Source organism: Nerophis ophidion, linkage group LG03 (assembly GCF_033978795.1).
Source record: "Nerophis ophidion isolate RoL-2023_Sa linkage group LG03, RoL_Noph_v1.0, whole genome shotgun sequence".
NCBI classification, from domain to species: domain Eukaryota; kingdom Metazoa; phylum Chordata; class Actinopteri; order Syngnathiformes; family Syngnathidae; genus Nerophis; species Nerophis ophidion.
In genome coordinates this window covers 31,265,159-31,284,096 of record NC_084613.1, presented here as the reverse complement: position 1 = coordinate 31,284,096, position 18,938 = coordinate 31,265,159, and the positions used below count along the sequence as shown (strand labels likewise).

General features: G+C 33.8%; 1 protein-coding gene across 7 annotated transcripts in view; it reads left to right on the top strand.

The window, feature by feature from the left end:
• Nucleotides 1–16,507, top strand: part of mipol1 (mirror-image polydactyly 1) — a 92,839-nt gene extending 76,332 nt beyond the window's left edge. For 4 of the 7 annotated variants that reach the window (XM_061894919.1, XM_061894918.1, XM_061894917.1 and 1 more), the window contains 5 exons: nucleotides 531–701; nucleotides 4,674–4,730; nucleotides 6,392–6,465; nucleotides 7,003–7,161; nucleotides 16,310–16,507. In XM_061894919.1, the coding sequence (XP_061750903.1) occupies nucleotides 531–701; nucleotides 4,674–4,730; nucleotides 6,392–6,465; nucleotides 7,003–7,161; nucleotides 16,310–16,376 (528 nt within the window). In that variant the 3' untranslated portion in view covers nucleotides 16,377–16,507. The other 3 variants (XR_009806088.1, XR_009806087.1, XR_009806086.1) reach the window with 3 other exon arrangements.
• The last annotated feature ends 2,431 nt before the right edge of the window (nucleotides 16,508–18,938 follow it).

The following is an 18,938-nucleotide window of genomic DNA, read 5'->3' as shown; positions in this document are numbered from 1 at the left end:
TGTTTGAAATTTTTTTTATATTTGAAATAATTTTTGTTTGAAATAATGTTTTTGTTTGAAATAATGTTTGTGTTTGAAATAATGTTTAAATTTGAAAGAATGTTAATGTTTATGTTTGAAACAATGTTTATAATTGAAAGAATGTTTATGTTTGAACTAATGTTTATCTTTGAAAATTTTGTTTGAGAGAATGTTAATGTTTGAAATGTTTGTTTTTAAATAATGTTTGTTTGAAATAATGTTTGTTTGCAATAATTTTAATATTTATGTTTGAAAGAATGTTTGTTTGAAACAAAGTTTATGTTTGAAAGAAAGTTAATGTTTATGTTTAAAAGAATGTTTGTTTTAAAAAGAATTATGTTTGAAAGAATATTTGTTTGAAAGAATGTTTATGTTTGAGTGATTGTTAATGTTTTTGTTTAAAATAATGTTAAAATGTATATTTAAAATAATGAAAGAATGTTTGTTTGAAAGTATGTTTGTTTGGGTAGAAGACTTTGTTGTCATATGATCAACATTTTGGCTTCCAGGAAGTCGAGGGACTTCTTCAGCGTGTGTGTGACTCCGCCTCCATGCAAGAAATCACATACTTTGGCTCCGCCCTGATTCAACGTGTGCAGTTGGCACGGCAACGACGTCATGACATCACCAGTCAGGAGATGAAGGCTCTGATGGACCAGAGAGACAGCTCGCTCGCCCAGGTAGTAACTTGCTCTGTGTGTGTGTGTGTGTGTGTGTGTGTGTGTGTGTGTGTGTGTGTGTGTGTGTGTGTGTGTGTGTGTGTGTGTGTGTGTGTGTGTGTGTGTGTGTGTGCGTGCGTGTGTGCGTGTGTGCGTGTGTGCGTGCGTGCGTGCGCAGGTGTGTGTTTAGAATCAGTAAAACAAATGGATTCATTGAGTGAGTCATAAGATGTCGAATCAGTAAAACAAACAGATTCAGTGAGTGAGTCATAAGATGAAGTAGAATTAGTAAAACAAATAGATTTATCGAGTGAGTCATAAGATGTGGAATCAGTAAAACAAATAGAAATAGATTCAACTAGTGAGTGAGTCAGAAGATGTAGAATTAGTCAAATAAATAGATTAATTGAGCAAGTCATCCGATGTAGAATCAGTAAACAGTACATTCATTGAGTGAGTCATAAGATGTAGAACCACGAAAACAATTAGATTCATTGAGTGAGTGAGTCATAAGATGTATAATTAGTCAAATAGATTAATTGAGTGAGTCATAAGATGTCGAATCGGTAAAACATACAGATTCAGTGAATGAGTCATAATATGTAGAATCAGTAAAACAAATAGGTTCATTGAGTAAGTCAAAAGATGTAGTAGAATCAGTAAAACAAATACGATTTTTAGAGTGAGTCATAAGATGTGGAATCAGTAAAACAAATAGATTCAACTGGTGAGTGAGTCAGAATATGTAGAATTAGTAAACAGTACATTCATTGAGTGAGTCATAAGATGCAGAACCACGAAAACAATTAGATTTATTGAGTGAGTGAGTCATAATATGTATAATTAATAAAATAGATAATTATTTGTGTGTCATCAGATGTAGAATTAGTCAGACAAAGATTAATTGAGTAAGTCATAAGATGTAGAATCAGTAAAAAATAAATTCATTGAGTTAGTCATAAGATGTAGAACCATGAAAACAAATAGATTCATTGAGTGAGTGAGTCATAATATGTATAAATAGTAAAATAAATACATTATTTGAGTGAGTCAGACAAAGATTCATTTAGTAAGTCATAAGATGTAGAATCAGTAAAAAATAAATTCATTGAGTTAGTCATAAGATGTAGAACCATGAAAACAAATAGATTCATTGAGTGAGTGAGTCATAATATGTATAATTAGTAAAATAAATACATTATTTGAGTGAGTCCGGCCACATCAAACATGAGGTGGACGCGGGCAAATACTGCGGCATGGTCATGCTGGACATTCAGAAGGCCTTTGACACTGTTAACCACGCTAACCACGCTATACTGTTGGATAAGCTCCGAGCAATCGGATTCGACGAAACCTCATCGAGCTGGATGCAATCTTACTTGGAGGGGAGGAAACAGATGTTAGAGGTGAACGGCACCATGTCCCCTCCCCTCTCAGTAAGCTGTGGAGTCCTCCAAGGCAGTATACTAGGACCTTTACTGTTCCTAATATACGTAAATGACATGCCATCAGCATGCCACTGTGAACTGTTCCTGTTTGCGGATGACTCGGCCCTTCTGGTATCCGGCAAGGACAAGTCACAGGTGGAACAAATCCTCAGTGCTGAACTCCTTAATATTTGCACCTGGCTTGCTGACAACAAGCTATCCATACACTTAGGTAAAACGGAATCCATCCTATTTGGGTCCCATATCAAACTTAAGAAGGTCAGTGACTTCACTATAAAAGTGGGTGACATTGTTATCACCAGGAAGGATGAGATCACCTACCTAGGTTCCATTCTAGAGGCTAATCTTTCCTGTGATAAAATGGCAACCAAGGTGATCAAAAAGGTCAACCAAAGAACGAGATTCCTCTACAGAATCTCCTCTCTGGTCAACAAAAGCACCTTGAGGATTCTAGCGGGAACTCTCATTCAACCCTTCTTCGATTACGCTTGCACCTCCTGGTACCCCAGCACCTCCAAAACCCTCAAATCTAGACTCCAAACATCCCAGAATAAGCTAGTCCGGTTACTTTTAGACATCCATCCCAGATCACACCTCAATCCAACCCACTTCTCCAAAATGTGCTGGCTCAGGGTGGAGGATAGAGTAAAACAACTTGCACTGAGCCTAGTCTACACCTCCTTGATACCGAAGTACATGTTAAACTACTTCCTTAACCTAAATGACCGCCATAACCACAACACCAGGGGGAGCTCCACAAACCACGTTAAACCCAGATTCCGATCCAACAAAGGTCTTAACTCATTCTCTTTCTATGCCACATCAATGTGGAATGCACTCCCAACAGGTATAAAAGTAAGTGCATCTCTATCCTCCTTTAAAACCGCTCTAAAACCTAAAACAACACCTCCAGGCAACTTCAACACTTTACTAATACCCTCCTCCATTCACATCCCATCTCCCCGGATTATAAACAACTCAAATGTACTTCTAATGTATATACTGTACTTGTTCTTATGCTATCTGAACTCACTATGTTCTCCGCTGGCTGTACATATCCTACTAAATAAGACCTACACTGTTTCAATGTCCACATTTCTCTGTTGATGCAATTGTTGATGACTGAAGTACTGATATCAACCAAAGCTCCTCATCCCACCCCCCGGATTGTAAATAATGTAAATAATTCAATGTACATACTATGATGATTAACTTGTGTGATGACTGTATTATGTTGATAGTATATATTTGTACCATGAATTGATTAACGTGGACCCCGACTTAAACAAGTGGAAAAACTTATTTGGGTGTTACCATTTAGTGGTCAATTGTACGGAATATGTACTGAACTGTGCAATCTACTAATAAAAGTATCAATCAATCAATCAATCAATCAAAGTCATCAGATGTAGAATTAGTCAAATAGATTCAGTGAGTGAGTCATAAGATGTAGTAGAATCAGTAAAACAAATAAGATTATTAGAGTGAGTCATAAGATGTAGAATCAGTAAAACAAATAGATTCAGTGAGTCATAAGATGTAGAATTAGTCAAACAGATTCAATGAGTGAGTCATCAGATGTAGAACCACAAAAACAAATAGATTCATTTAGTGAGTGAGTCATAAGATGTATAATTAGTCAAACAAATCGATTTATAGAGTGAGTCATCAGATGTAGAATCAGTAAAAAGGACATTCATTGAGTGAGTCATAAGCTGTAGATCCATGAAAACAAAAAGATGTATTGAGTGAGTCATAAGATGTATAATTAGAAAATAGATTAATTGATTGAGTCATAAATTGTACAATCAGTAAAACAAATTGATTAATCGAGTGAGTCATAAGATGTAGAATCAGTAAAACAAATAGATTCGTTGAGTGAGTCATGAGATGTACAATCAGTAAAACAAATAGATTAATTGAGTGAATCATAAGATGTAGAATGTAGAGTCGAGACGACCATGAGCACGGCATCGCCATGGCAACCAGACACCTGTAGGTTAACCTCTTTTTGAAGACCTTTGGCCCCAACAAAGCCCCAATGAACTCTTCCTATTGGACCATTTTTAGTGGCTGGACCCGGCTCCGCCTCCAGCACGGCTCCATTAACCCCGCGTCATCGGGCTCAGCTGCTAGCGCGCGGCTAAATCCCGCCAGTGTCAGCCATCTTTTAGCCGCCGTCCTCCACAGTAACACCTTCATCTGGCCGCCGCGCCCGCAATATGTTTCAATGGCTTCTAATCCCCGCTGGCGAGGGAGAGAAGAAGACTGGTGATCCCCGGCGGGCGAAGAAAAGCGAGAACACTCCATGATGGAGGACTCCTCTCCTCCCCCCGCTGCTCGCCATCCCTCGCTCCCTCTCCTCATCTCTCAGGGATTATCTGCCGCCGCTGCCGGGACTTGTGGGAAATATTAGAAAAGGTGGGGGCGTGGGCCTTTCTGGAGTTAATATCAGCTCATTACATCTTATTAAATGTGTGTGTGTGTGTGTGTGTGTGTGTGTGTGTGTGTGTGTGTGTGTGTGTGTGTGTGTGTGTGCGTGCAGTGCCGCAGGCTGCAGCAGGAAGTCTTGATGCAAGACAGGAAGCACCTGGAAGCCAAGGTACACACACGTCACATTTCACACTTCCTGACTAAGGGGCGGGGTCAGTGCTTGGACACATTTTTATTTCACAGCTGACCTTCTTAAAACCAGCTTTTGTTTGACACACACACACACACACACACACACACACACACACACACACACACACACACACACACACTCTCTCACACGTACACACTCTCAAACATACACACACTCTCAAACACACAAACACACACACACACACACTCTCACACGTACACACACACACTTGCACACAGACACACACACTTGCACACATCAAACACACACACACACACACACACTCAAAGGCAAACATACTTCCCACCACCTGTGCTCGTTAGGTTAAAGGTCGATGACCTCATTTGCATATGGATGCCATGAACAAGTGTCCTGGTTTGAAGCGGCAGATGAAACACCTGTTGACCCTCCTTTCCTTCCTCCTCACAACGCTTAGCTCATTAGCTACGTGCTGGCCTCTGTCATCCCCGCTGGAGACCACCTTCACACTGCCTGTCCACACATCCCAGCATGCAACTGCGCACCACACGCTAGCACACAGGAAGTGAGGCAGCAGGAGGCCAGGGAATACCAGAGAGCAAGTAGGGGCAAAGGAATCAGGAAGTAGTTATTGAGGAGAGAGGAAGTAGGAGTTTAAGAGAGAAAAAGTAGGAGTTGAGGAAAGAGGAAGTAGAAGTTGAGGAGAGAGGAAGTAGGAGTTAAAGAGAGAGGAAGTAGGAGATGAGAGAGGAAGTAGATGTTGAGAAGAAGGAAGTAGGAGTTGAAGAGAGAGTAATGAGAGGGTTATTATTGAATGTAATGATTGATGTAATGAGAGGGTTATTATTGAATGTAATGAGTGTTATTATTGAATGTAATTGTCAGGCTTGCCCCTGACATTTTGTCTATGTTTTATTTTTTTCCTCTGCATTTGTCTTCGTTTCCTCTGTGTGTGTGTGTGTGTGTAGTGTTTCCTGTCAGCGCTCTTATTTTGTCTGTTTCCTGTGTTTCTCCCTGGGCGCTGTTTCTCCTCAGCTGCGGCTGATTGGCACCTGGCCACACCTGGAGTATATCAGCCCGATTCCTATTTTACCTACTTTGTTCCTCCAGTCAGGGCTGGATTATTGTCAATGTGATGTATTGTCGCTCCTGTCATGTCGTATCAGGTCGTGTCTTTGCAGCGTAGCGGTAAGCTATATTTCGTTAGATGTTTGTAGCTTACTGTTTTTTGTTCCCTGCTTCCAAGTTTGTTTTCTTATTATAGTATGACTTCTGTTTCTTGTTGGATACCGGCAAGCTTCCACGCTAGGCCTTTTTGTTTGTTATCCGCCCACGTGCGCGCTTTTTGTTTTTACCCTTTGTTTGTTTTTGTTTTAGTATTTTTATTAAATCATGTTTTCTCACTTCATGCCTGCCTCCATCTCTGCATCTTGGGGTTCGTCACCTACAAACTCTGCCAGTAATGATTGATGTAATGAGTGGGTAATTATTAAATGTAATGAGTGTTATTATTGAATGTAATGATTGATGCAATGAGAGTGTTATTATTTAATGATGATCAAGATGTTGATCTCTTCCTAACAAGGGGAAAATTGTTTGTTTGCTAACGAGTTTGCGCTTGATCTCTTAAATGTGCTTGTTTACTTTCGTCCAATCAGAAGCAGCTGGTCAAAGGTCAGTCAGAGCGAGATGCAGCTTTGGAAAGGGAGCATGTGCTCCAAACCAATCCCAGGTCAGTCTGTCATCATTGACATTAAGCTGACTCCTCTTCCTGTCTGTTATACACAGTGCTTTGTAAAAGTACACATATTTGTAAACTTTGAACAATATCATATCCATAATTACATTCACTATTTTGTAAGTACTTTTAATAAACATAAGATTGAGTCAAACATTTATTCATTTGTAAAGGATATCATATTCATAATTCCATTCATTATTTTGTAAGTACTTTTAATAAGCATAAGAGTGAGTCAAACATTTATTCATTTGTAAAGGATTTTGAAGCGGTAGGAAATAGATGGATGGATTATACTTATTAATTTATACATTTTTGGCCAGCACAGTGGAACAGGGGTTAGTGCATGTGCCTCACAATGCGAAGGTCCTGAGTAGTCCAGAAAATAAATGAATGGGCATTTATAAATTTCTGAATGATTTTAATAAGTATATTTATTAATATATTTATTATTTCTTAATGATTTAAATAAATACATCATGATGTCACCTCTGAGGGGACGAAGTCTAAAACAGCCATGAATTCTTTCAGCGACATGCAGCTTGTCCAGACTCCTCCATCTGATGGCCCTCAGCAGGCTCCGCCCCTTCTGGCTCAGCTGCAGCAGCTAGCAAAGGACAAGCAGAGCTTGGAGGCGGAGCTTGTGCGTTGCCAGGAGGCGGAGCGAGAGGCCAGCGAGAGAGTGTGCAGGTAGTGTGCGTGCGTGCGTGCGTGCGTAAACATGGTTACTACACAATTGAGTGTGTGTGTGTGTGTGTGTGTCAGATGAGAATGAGAGGTGCAAAAACAAAGTGTGTGACATGATTGATATCCCTCAGACGTGGTAATGTGACCATGCACTTCCCGTCTCATCAAGATGAAGGCATGAGAGCAAATGAGATGAGAACAGATTAAGTCGTCCCGGACTCAAACCCGCGGCTTTCTCCCTAATTTGCCTGCCAGCAGGGGCTGGGGGGAGGTGAAAGGACTGAATAGAAATGAGTGTTTGCTCATGAGGGGAGGCTGATGGAATATTGTCTAATTCTTATTCAAAGTGAAAATGTTGGAAAGTCTTTCTTACCTTTTATCACTTCTGATCAATAATCAATACTCTCTTTCTTACCTTTTATCATTTCTAATCAATAATGACTTTCTTACCTTTTATCAATTTAATCAATAATCAATACTTTCTTACCTTTTATCATTTCTAATTAATAATTAATACTTTCTTACCATTTATCACTTCTAATCAATAATCAATGCTCTCTTTATCACCTTTTATCACTTCTAATTAATAACCAATACTTACTGTCTTTCCTTTGATCCCTTTTAAATAATAATCAATACTTAGTTTTTTTTACCTTATATCACTTCTAATCAATAATCAATACTTTCTTACATTTTATCACTTCTAATCAATAATCTCTTTCTCACCTATTATCACTTCTAATCAATAATCAATACTTTCAGTCTTACCTTTTATCACTTCTAATCAATAATCAATAATTTCTTTCTTACCTTTTTGTCATTTCTAATCAATAATCATGACTTTCTTTCTTACCTTTTATCACTTCCAATTAATAATCAATACTTTCTTTTTTTTTTACCTTGTATCACTTCTAATCAATATTCAATACTTTTTTACCTTTTATAACTTCTAATCAATAATCAATACTTTATTTTTTAATCTTTATCCCTTCCAATCAATATTCAAAACTTTCTTTCTGACATTTTATCACTTCTCATCAATTGAATGTAAAGATTGATGTAATGATCATTTATCCTTTATCACTTCTAATCAATCATTTATTATCCGTTATCACTTCTAATCAATAATGACTATCTTTTTTTCACTTCTAATCAATACATTCTTTTTTTTATCTTTTATCACTTCTAATCAATAAGCAATACTTTATTACCTTGTATCACTTCTAACCAATAATCAATACTTTCTTTCTTACTTTTTATCACTTCTAATCAAAAATAATTTTTTTCTTTCATACCTTTTATCACTTCTATTCAATAATTATTACTTTCTTTTTTACCTTTTATCACTTTTAATCAATAAGCAATTATTTCTTGACTTTTATCACTTATCAATAATCAATACTTTCTTTATTTGACCTTTTATCACTTCTAATCAATAATCAATACATTCTTTCTTACCTTTTATCACTCTTAATCAATAAACAATACTTTCTTACCTTGTATAACTTCTAATCAATAATCAATACTTTCTTACCTTTTATGACTTCTAATTAAAACGTTCTTTCTTACCTTTTATCACTTCTAATCAATTATCAATACTTTATTTCTTATCCTTTATCACATCCACTTAATAATCAAAACTTTCTTTCTTACCTTTTATCACTTCTAATCAAGTAATGACTTTCTTTTTTTTACATTTTGTCACTTCTAATCAATACATTATTCCTCACATTTTATCACTTCTAATCAATAATCAATACTTTAGTACCTTTTATCACTTCTAATCAATAATCAATACTTTCTTCCTTAGCTTTTATCATTTCTAATCCATAATCAATACTTTCTTTCTTACATTTTATCACTTCTAATCCATAATCAATACTTACTTACTATTCTTTATATTTTATCACTTCTCATCAACAATGATTACTTTATTTTTTACCTTTTATCACTTATCAATAATCAATTATTTCTTGGCTTGTATCACTTTTCGGTAATAATCAATACTTTCTTTTTTTTACCTTTTTCACTTCTAATCAATAATACTTTCTTACATTTTATCATTTCTAATCAATAATCTCTTTCTCATCTATTATCACTTCTAATCAATAATCAATACTTTCGGTCTTACCTTTTATCACTTCTAATCAATAATCAATACTTTCTTTCTTACCTTTTATCATTTCTAATCAATAATCATGACTTTCTTTCTTACCTTTTATCACTTCCGATTAATTATCAATACTTTCTTTTTTACTTTGTATCACTTGTAATCAATATTCAATACTTTTTTTACCTTTTATAACTTCTAATCAATAATCAATACTTTATTTCTTACTCTTTATCACTTCTAATCAATATTCAAAACTTTCTTTCTGACATTTTATCACTTCTCCTCAAATGAATGTAAAGATTGATGTAATGATCATTTATCCTTTATCACTTCTAATCAATAATCAATCATTTATTTCTTATCCGTTATCACTTCTAATAAATAATGATTATCTTTTTTCACTTCTAATCAATACGTTCTTTTTTTTATCTTTTATGACTTCTAATCAATAAGCAATACTTTCTTTTTTACCTTTTATCACTTCTAATCAATAATCATTTATTTCTTGGCTTTTATCACTTCTAATCAATAACCATTTTTTTCTTTCATAGCTTTTATCACTTCTATTCAATAATTACTTCATTTTTTACCTTTTATCACTTCTAATCAATAATAAATTATTTATTGGCTTTTATCACTTCTAATCAATAATCAATACTTTCTTTCATCACTCTTAATCAATAATCAATACTTTCTTACCTGGTATAACTTCTAATCAATAATCAATACTTTCTTTCTTAACATTAATGACTTCTAATTAATAATCAAAACTTTCTTTCTTACCTTTTATCACTTCTAATCAACTATCAATACTTTATTTCTTATCCTTTATCACATCCACTTAATAATCAATACTTTCTTTCTTACCTTACATCACTTCTAATCAAGTAATGACTTTCTTTTTTTTTTTTACATTTTGTCACTTCTGATCAATACATTATTCCTCACCTTTTATCATTTCTAATCAATATTCAATACTTTATTACCTTCTATCACTTCTAATCAATAATCAATACTTTCTTCCTTACCTTTTATAATTTCTAATCCATAATAAATACTTTCTTTCTCACATTTTATCACTTCTAATCCATAATCAATACTTACTTACTATTTTTTTTATATTTGATCACTTCTCATCAACAATGATTATTTCTTTTTTTACCTTTTATCACTTATCAATAATCAATTATTTCTTGGCTTGTATCACTTCTCAGCAATAATCAATACTTTCTTTTTTTTTTACCTTTTTCACTTCCAATCAATACTCAATACTTTCTTTCTTACCTTTTATCACTCGTAATCAATAATCAATACTTTCTTACCTTGTATCACTTCTAATCAATAGTCAATACTTTCTTTTTTACCTTTTATCACTTGTAATAAATAATCAATACTTTCTTTCTTACTTTTTATCACTTCTAATCATTTATCAACACTATTTCTTAACCTTTACCACTTCTAATAAATGATCAATACTTTCTTTCCTACTTTGTATCATTTTAATCAATAATCAATTATTTCTTAGCTTTTATCACTTCACATCAATTATCAATACTTTCTGACATTTTATCACTTCTAATCAATAATCAATATTCCTAATCAATAATCAATACTCTCTTTCTTCCCTTTGATCACTTCTAATCAATATTCAATACTTTCTTTCTTACTTTTTATCACTTGTAATCAATAATTATGACTTTCTTTAGTACCTTTTATCAATTCTAATCAATAATAAATACTCTATTTCTTATCATTTATCACTTCTAATCAATACTTTCTTTTTTACCTTTTATAATTTCTAATCAATCAATTTTTTATTTCTTACCTTTTATCATTTCTAATAAATAATCAATTATTTCTTACCTTCTATCACTTCTCATCAATAATCATGACTTTCTTTCATACATTTTATCACTTCTAATCAATAATCAATACTTTTTTCTTATACTTTATTACTTATAATTAATAATTAATACTTTCTTTCCTACCTTTTATCACTTCTAATCAATAATTAATACTTTCTTTCTTACCTTTTATCAATTCTAATCAAGAAATAACACTTTTATTATTGCCTTTTATCACTTCTAATCAATAATTACTTTATTTCTTACTCTTTATCACTTCTAATCAATAACCCATACTTTATTTCTTATCTTTTATTATTTCAAATTAATATTCAATACTTTCTCTCTGAACTTGTATCACTTTTAATCAATAATCACGACTTTCTTTATTACCTTGTATCACTTCTAATCAATAATCAACTCTTTCTTACCTGTTATCACTTATAATCTATATTTTTTCTTACCTTTTACCACTTCTAAACAATTATCAATACTTCCTTTCTTACTTTTATCACTTCTAATCAATAATCAATACTATCTGAACTTTTATCACATATAATCAATAATACTTTCTTTCTTACCTTTTTATCACTTCTAATCAATAATCAATACTGTATTTCTTACCTCTGATCACTTATAATCAATAATCATTACTTTCTTTCTTATGTTTTATCACTTCTAATTAAGGTTGCAAAAATCTAGCAATATTCAAAGTTGGAAACTTTCCATGGGAATAAACATTGAATGCAACATGCTAGATCTTGCAGCATGATTATTAGCTAAAACAACCTGATTTAATGCAAATGGTTTATGGGTATTTGTTCTGTTGTGTTTATGTCCTGTCACGGTGCGGATGTTCTTCCAAAATGGGTTTGTCATTCTTGTGTGGTGTGGGTTTACAGTGTGGCGCATATTTGTAACAGTGTTAAAATGTTTATATGGCCACCCTTAGTGTGACCTGTATGGCTGTTGAACAAGAATGCCCTGATTAGCACTCAATTAACTACCTCTGCCCCTCCCTCACGAATGTCGCTGCGTGCGCATACCTTCACAATTTGTTTTGATTTGAACTCCTCTTAACCCTGTAGGTCAGGGGCCACCAACGCGGTACCCACTGGCACCAGGTAGCCCGTAAGGACCAGATGAGTAGTCCGCTGGCCTGTTCTAAGAATAGCTCAAATAGCAGCACTTACCAGTGAGCTGCCTCTATTTTTTAAATTGTATTTATTTACTAGCAAGCTGGTCTCGCTTTGCTCGACATTTTTAATTCTAAGAGAGACAAAACTCAAATAGAATTATAAAATCCAAGAAAATATTTTAAAGACTTGGTCTTCACTTGTTTGAATAAATTCATTAATTTTTACTTTGCTTCTTATAACTTTCAGAAAGACAATTTTAGAGAAAAAATAAAACCTTAAAAATTATTTTAAGATTTTTAAACACGTATACCTTTTTACCTTTTAAATTCCTTCCTCTTCTTTCCCGACATTTTAAATCAATGTCCAAGTAATTTTATTTTTTTTATTGTAGAGAATAATAAATACATTGTAATTTAATTCTTCATTTTAGCTTCTGTTTTTCCGACGAAGAATATTTGAAATATTTTTTCAAAACTTATTATGATTAAAATTTCAAAACAATTATTCTGGCAAATCTAGAATATCTGTAGAATGAAATTCAAATCTTATTTCAAAGTCGTTTGAATTTCTTTTAAAATTTTTCTTCTGGAAAATCTAGAAGAAATAATGATTTGTCTTTGTTAAAAATATAGCTTAGTCCAATTTGTTATATATTCTAACAAAGTGCAGATTGGATTTCAACCAATTAAATATATTTCATCAAAATTCTAAAATTAATCTTAATCAGGAAAAATTACTAATGATGTTCTATAAATTCTTTTTTAAATTTTATGAGAAAGATTCAAATTACCTAGTTTTTCTCTTCTTTTTTTCGGTTGAAATTCGAATTTTAGAGAGTCGAAATTGAAGATAAACTATTTTTCAAAATTTAATTTAAATTTTTTTTGTGTTTTCTCCTCTTTTAAACCGTTCAATGAAGTGTTTTTTTCTTCATTTATTCTCTACAAAAAACATTCCGTAAAAGGAAAAAAAATGTACGATGGAATGACAGACAGAAATACCCATTTTTTAATATATATATATATATTTATTTATTACAGGTAAATTGACCAAATTGGCTATTAAATACTGTGAAAGCGCTTTGAGCTCCTTAAAAAGGGGTAGAAAAGTGCTATACAAGTACAACCCATTTACCATTTATTTAAGTGTGTATCAAACTGGTAGCCCTTCGCATTAATCAGTACCCAAGAAGTAGCTCTTGGTTTCAAAAAGGTTGGGGATCCCTGCTGTAGGTACATTGAAAATACATGCAACCTTGACACGAAACGCCGTACATTTGAGACATTTAGGAAACCCCGCCCGGACATGTCCGGGGAAAAGAGGACGTATGGTCAGTCGACTCTATGTTAAATCCCTTTCATTTATGCTAACAACGTTAGTGATCCGAATTTACCTTTTTTGTGATGTGTAAAGTTAAACTAGAAAATACTAAATCAAAACGTGTAGTTTTTTTCTGCCTTCTAATCTGCAAGCCATTTTGTTGTCATACAAGAATGAAGGTTATAGTTTCAGCCAGCATGCTGAATGTTCATTTATTCATCTCGCCTATTTCTATTCATTTTTCCATCAGTAAAATATTTTTAAAGACTACTCCAGTTGTTTAGCTGACTATTTATATCTGTGTGTGGCTTTGCATTAGTGTTTTACAAGAATAAATAAATACAAACAGAATAATGCCACGTACACCATCTGATGTGTGGAGACATTTCACCCCAAACAATGTAGGCGGAAAGGCTGTGTACATTTGCAAATGCACGCAGCAGCATATAGAAAAGTGCACAATAATGTATAATTATTGTAATTCCCCATGAATTCCCATATATTCCCATTACTTCCCATGGACGGTGTACAACTTTGAATAATCAAAAAATGGTCGATATTTCCAAACTTCCCGAGCTTAACTTCCCGTGGTAAATTTACGGAAACTTTCCACCCCCTTGCAACCCTACTTCTAATCAATAATCATTACTTTCTATTTGACCTCTTATCAATAATCAATTATTTCTTAGCTTTAATCACTTCTCCTCAATAATTAATACTTTCTTTCTTACCTTTTATCTCTTCTAATTAATAATCATCTCTTTCGTTCTTAACTTTATCACTTATCTATTATCAGTACTTTCTTTCTTATCCTTTATCACTTAGAATCAATACTCATTACTTTCTTTCTTACCTTTTATCACTTTTATAAATAATCATGACTTTCTTTCTTACCTTTTATCACTTCTAATCACTTATCAATACTTTCTTTTATTACCTTTTATAATTTGTAATCAATAATTAATACTTTCTTTCTTACCTTTTATCACTTCTATTCAATAATCCATTATTTTTAAGCTTGTATCACTTCTCATTAATAATCAATACTTTCTTTCTTACCTATTATCACTACTAATCAGTAATCAATACTTTCTTTCTTACCTTTAATCATTTCTAATCAATCAATACTTTATTTCATACCTTTCATCACTTCTAATTAATAATCGATTCTTTCTTTCTTTCTTTCTTACCTTTTTCACCTCTAATCAATGATCATGCTTTCCTCTCTTACTATTTATCACTTCTAATTAATAATCATTAATTTCTTTCTTACCTTTTATCACTTCTAATCAATAATCATGTTTTTTTGCCTACCCTTTATTGCTTATAATCAATAATCAATACAATTTTCTTACTTTTTATTACTTCCATTCAATAATCAATAGATTTTCTTACCTTTTATCACTTCTAATCAATTAATACTTTCTTTTTACCTTTTATCACTTTTAATCAACAATCAAATATTTATTTCTTAACTTTTGTTACTTCTAATTATCAATAATTTATTTCTTAACTTTTATCATTTCAATCTAGTAATCAATATTTTATTTCTTACATTTTGTCACTTCTAATCAATTATCAATACTTTCTTTCTCACCTTTTATTACTTCTAATCAATAATCAGTACTTTTTTTTCTTACGTTTTGTCTCTTCTAATCAATAATCATGTCTTTTTTGCCTACCCTTTATTGCTTATATTCAATAATCAATACAATTGTCTTACCTTTTATCACTTCTATTCAATAATCAATAGTTATTCCTACCTTTTATCACTTCTAATCAATTAATACTTTTTCTTACTATTTATCACTTCTAATCAACAATCAAATATTTATTTCTCACCTTTTGTTAATTTTATATAATAATCAATAATTTATTTCTTAACTTTTGTCACTTCTAATCAATTATCAATACTTTCTTTCTCACCTTTTATCACTTATAATCAATAATCAGTACTTTTTCTTACATTTTGTCTCTTTTAATCAATAGTCATTACTTTGTTTCATACCTGTTAACATTTCTAATAAGTAATTGATATGTTCTATTTTATTACTTCTAATCTATAATCAATATTTTAGTTATTAACTTTTATCACTTCTAATTTATAATCAATACTTTCCTGCTTACTTTGAATCACTTATAATCAATAATCATTACTTTCTTTCTTACCCTTTATCACTTCTCATTAATAAGCTCTACTTTGGTCTTACCTTTAATACTTCTAATCAATAATCAATACTTTCATACCTTTTATCACTTCCAATCAATAGTCAATACTTTCTTATCTTTTATCACTTCTAATCAATAACAATAATTTCAGACTTACTTTTTATTGATTTTAATTGATAATCAATACTTTCTTTTGTACCTTTTATCACTTCTTATCAATAATCCTACTTACATTTTTATCACTTCTAAAATCAATTATTTCTTTCTTAGATTTATTACCTCTAATTGATACTCATGACTTCTCTTTCTTACCTTTTATCATAGCTAATCAATAATCAATACTTTCTTTCCCAACTTTTATTACCTCTGATAGATAATCATGACTCTCTTTCATACCTTTTATCATATCTAATTAATAATCAATACTTTTCTTACCTTTTATCACTTCTAATCAATAATAATGATATTCTTTCTTATCTTTTATCATCTGTAATTAATAATTACTACTTTATTTTCTTCTAATCAATATGATCAGCAGATGGTTATTATTGCCATTTATCTTTCAGGTTGGAGCGTCTCGTGGAAGTTTTAAGGAAAAAAGTTGGCACAGGAAATCTGCGAGCTGTCATCTGATTGGTTCTTGTTTTTTGTATTTCCTGTTTGGATGACATCTCCATGATCATGTGACATATACTGTTTTATTGTCAAAATATTGGAATCACTTCCTGTTGCCTGAGAACTTCAAATTAAAACTGTCAACCTGATATTATTCTTGTCGTCACGTTTTTATCCTCGTCCACATTATGTGCTCGTTCTCATGTAGTCCATGTTGCTGTGCTAGTTCTCATGTTCTAATGTGGTCCATGTTGCTATGTCCTAGTTCTCATGTTCTCATGTTGTCCATGTTGCATTGTGCTAGTTCTCGTGTTCTAATGCCGTCCATGTTGTTATGCGCTAGTTCTCATGTTCTCATGTCGTCCATGTTGCATTGTGCTAGTTCTCATGTCGTCCCTGTTGCTATGTGCTAGTTCTCATGTTGTCATGTCGTCCATGTTGCTATGTGCTAGTACTCATGTTCTAATGTTGTCCAAGTTGCTATGTGCTAGTTTTCATGTTCTAATGTCGTCCATGTTGCACTGTGCTGCTTCTCATGTCCATGTTGCATTGTGCTGCTTCTCATGTCGTCCATGTTGCTATGTGCTAGTTCTCATGTTCTCATGTCGTCCATGTTGCATTGTGCTAGTTCTCTTGTTCTAATGCCGTCCATGTTGTTATGTGCTAGTTCTCATGTTCTCATGTCGTCCCTGTTGCTATATGCTAGTTCTCATGTTGTCATGTCGTCCATGTTGCTATGTGCTAGTTCTCATGTTCTAATGTTGTCCAAGTTGCTATGTGCTAGTTCTCATGTTCTAATGTTGTCCATGTTGCACTGTGCTGCTTCTCATGTCTATGTTGCATTGTGCTGCTTCTCATGTCGTCCATGTTGCTATGTGCTAGTTCTCATGTTCTCATGTCTTCCATGTTGCATTGTGCTAGTTCTCGTGTTCTAATGCCGTCCATGTTCTTATGTCCTAGTTCTCATGTTCTCATGTCGTCCATGTTGCACTGTGCTAGTTCTAATGTCGTCCCTGTTGCTATGTGCTAGTTCTCATGTTGTCATGTCGTCCATGTTGCTATGTGCTAGTTCTCATGTTCTAATGTTGTCCATGTTGCACTGTGCTGCTTCTCATGTCTATGTTGCATTGTGCTGCTTCTCATGTCGTCCATGTTGCTATGTGCTAGTTCTTATGTTCTCATGTCTTCCATGTTGCATTGTGCTAGTTCTCGTGTTCTAATGCCGTCCATGTTCTTATGTCCTAGTTCTCATGTTCTCATGTCGTCCATGTTGCACTGTGCTAGTTCTAATGTCGTCCATGTTGCTATGTGCTAGTTCTCATGTTCTAATGCCGTCCATGTTGTTATGTGCTAGTTCTCATGTTCTCATGTCGTCCATGTTGCTTAGTGGTAGTTCTCATGTCGTCCCTGTTGCTATGTGCTAGTTCTCATGTTGTCATGTCGTCCATGTTGCTATGTGCTAGTTCTCATGTTGTCATGTCGTCCATGTTGCTATGTGCTAGTTCTCATGTTCTAATGTTGTCCAAGTTGCTATGTGCTAGTTCTCATGTTCTAATGTCGTCCATGTTGCACTGCGCTGCTTCTCATGTCCATGTTGCTATGTGCTAGTTCTCATGTTCTCATGTCGTCCATGTTGCATTGTGCTAGTTCTCGTGTTCTCATGTCGTCCATGTTGCTATGTGCTAGTTCTCATGTTCTCATGTCGTCCATGTTGCATTGTGTTAGTTCTCTTGTTCTAATGCCGTCCATGTTGTTATGTGCTAGTTCTCATGTTCTCATGTCGTCCCTGTTGCTATATGCTAGTTCTCATGTTGTCATGTCGTCCATGTTGCTATGTGCTAGTTCTCATGTTCTAATGTTGTCCATGTTGCACTGTGCTGCTTCTCATGTCGTCCATGTTGCTATGTGCTAGTTCTCATGTTCTCATGTCGTCCATGTTGCATTGTGCTAGTTCTCGTGTTCTAATGCCGTCCATGTTCTTATGTCCTAGTTCTCATGTTCTCATGTCGTCCATGTTGCACTGTGCTAGTTCTAATGTCGTCCCTGTTGCTATGTGCTAGTTCTCATGTTGTCATGTCATCCATGTTGCTATGTGCTAGTTCTCATGTTGTCATGTCGTCCATGTTGCTATGTGCTAGTTCTCATGTTCTCATGTCGTCCATGTTGCATAGTGGTAGTTCTCATGTCGTCCCTGTTGCTATGTGCTAGTTCTCATGTTGTCATGTTGTCCATGTTGCTATGTACTAGTTCTCATGTTCTAATGTTGTCCAAGTTGCTATGTGCTAGTTCTCATGTTCTAATGTCGTCCATGTTGCACTGTGCTGCTTCTCATGTCCATGTTGCATTGTGCTGCTTCTCATGTCGTCCATGTTGCTATGTGCTAGTTCTCATGTTCTCATGTCGTCCATGTTGCATTGTGCTAGTTCTCATGTTCTCATGTCGTCCATGTTGCTATGTGCTAGTTCTCATGTCCTCATGTCGTCCATGTTGCATTGTGCTAGTTCTCGTGTTCTAATGCCGTCCATGTTTTTATGTGCTAGTTCTCATATCGTCCATGTTGCATTGTGCTAGTTCTCATGT